The 1,398-nt window shown below is 37.7% G+C and overlaps 1 protein-coding gene across 1 annotated transcript; it reads left to right on the top strand.

Annotated features, from left to right (window-relative positions):
• The first annotated feature begins 206 nt into the window (after positions 1-206).
• Positions 207-1,116, top strand: LOC120091390 (transcription repressor OFP15-like). Its single transcript, XM_039049396.2, has one exon. It carries the CDS (start codon positions 363-365, stop codon positions 1,074-1,076), a length of 714 nt encoding a protein of 237 aa, XP_038905324.1. The 5' UTR covers positions 207-362; the 3' UTR covers positions 1,077-1,116.
• Positions 1,117-1,398: the final 282 nt, after the last annotated feature.

The raw sequence follows: 1,398 nt of genomic DNA on the forward strand, positions 1-1,398 counted from the left end.
GTTAAATATTTTCATTTCTTTTATCATTTATAATTATTACCTTAATATCAATTTATTAATTATATCATCCATAAGTATTTAGAAACGATGACGTAAATTTATGTACCAAATTTGAATTTTAATTTAATCTTTAAAAAATAAAAAATAAAAAAGTGAAATTTATTGTTTTTACTTTTACTCATTAAAGAACCTTAAATAGCCCTGCCTTATATTTTCACCTTCCACCTCCACTTCCCATCTTCCTCCTCAAAATCTCTCTTTCTCACTGAGCCGCCATTAATGTCCCCTACAGAAAAGCTTCGATTTTGAAGCTCCAAACCAAATTTGAAATCAAACCCAAAAACACAATCAGTTCCAGAGAGATGTTAACGAAGAAGAAGAAGATGATGATGATGATGAGGCTGCCGTCTCTCTTCAAATATTCTTCAGGACCAGACGACAAGTCAACTTTTCCCTGGCCGTCATGTCGGCAGCCAAGAACCCTCTCTTTCCGAACCACCACCACCGCCCCCGTTGCCGCCGCAGCTACAGACTCCTCCGACTCCTTTTTCACACTTTCCTCCGAGTCCTCCGGCAGCCTCTCGACGGCGTCTGAGTGCTCCGGTGGCGACCCAATCGAGAGAATGATTCAAGAGCTGAGGTCCGCGAAGAGGCTCCGCTTCGAACCCACCGGAAAATCAAGCTCGATTGTGGAAGAGGAGACCGTATCGGCGCCGTTGAATGAAGGGACGAGGGTGATGTCGATGGATTCCGATGACCCCTATTCGGATTTTAGGAAATCGATGGAGGAGATGGTGGAAGCTCATGGAATGAAGGATTGGGAGAGTTTAGAAGAGCTATTGAGTTGGTATTTGAGAGTTAATGGGAAAAAGAACCATGGATTTATTCTTGGAGCTTTTGTTGATTTGTTGGTTTCTCTTGCAATGGCGGCGGCTTCTTCTTCTTCTTCTTGTTCATCATCTTCTTCCTCATTGTGTTGTTGTTCTTCTTCTTCTTCTTTACCTTGTGTATCCTCATCCATGGAGATTGAGGAAATCACTTCATTAGATGAACATCATCATCATGTTTTCTCTTAAGGTAAATTACATTTTTTCAATATAAATAGAAATTACTCCATCTATAAAATATTAGAAATAAGGATTTAGATTTCATTCTTTTAAAGCATAATTTGTAATTAGACTTTCAAATACCAAACCATTTGTAATACAAAATACATGCATGATATAGTATTAAATCCATCTTCACTCATTTGTTTAAATTTGTAGAGGTAGGTAGACGACAAAATATCTAAAAATAAAATTTTGAATTCTCAAACCTTCATTATTGCACATTTCTACGGTTCATTTGGAAACAATCCTTCATTATTGCACATTTCCACGGTTCATTTGGAAACAACTT

Source organism: Benincasa hispida, chromosome 11 (genome assembly GCF_027475165.1).
Source record: "Benincasa hispida cultivar pf3 chromosome 11, pf3_genome.v1.1, whole genome shotgun sequence".
Lineage (NCBI taxonomy): Eukaryota > Viridiplantae > Streptophyta > Magnoliopsida > Cucurbitales > Cucurbitaceae > Benincasa > Benincasa hispida.

Bases quoted from the DNA above. Each gene is read 5' to 3' on its own strand.
- LOC120091390 (XM_039049396.2), top strand. From the start codon at position 363: ATGTTAACGAAGAAGAAGAAGATGATGATGATGATGAGGCTGCCGTCT.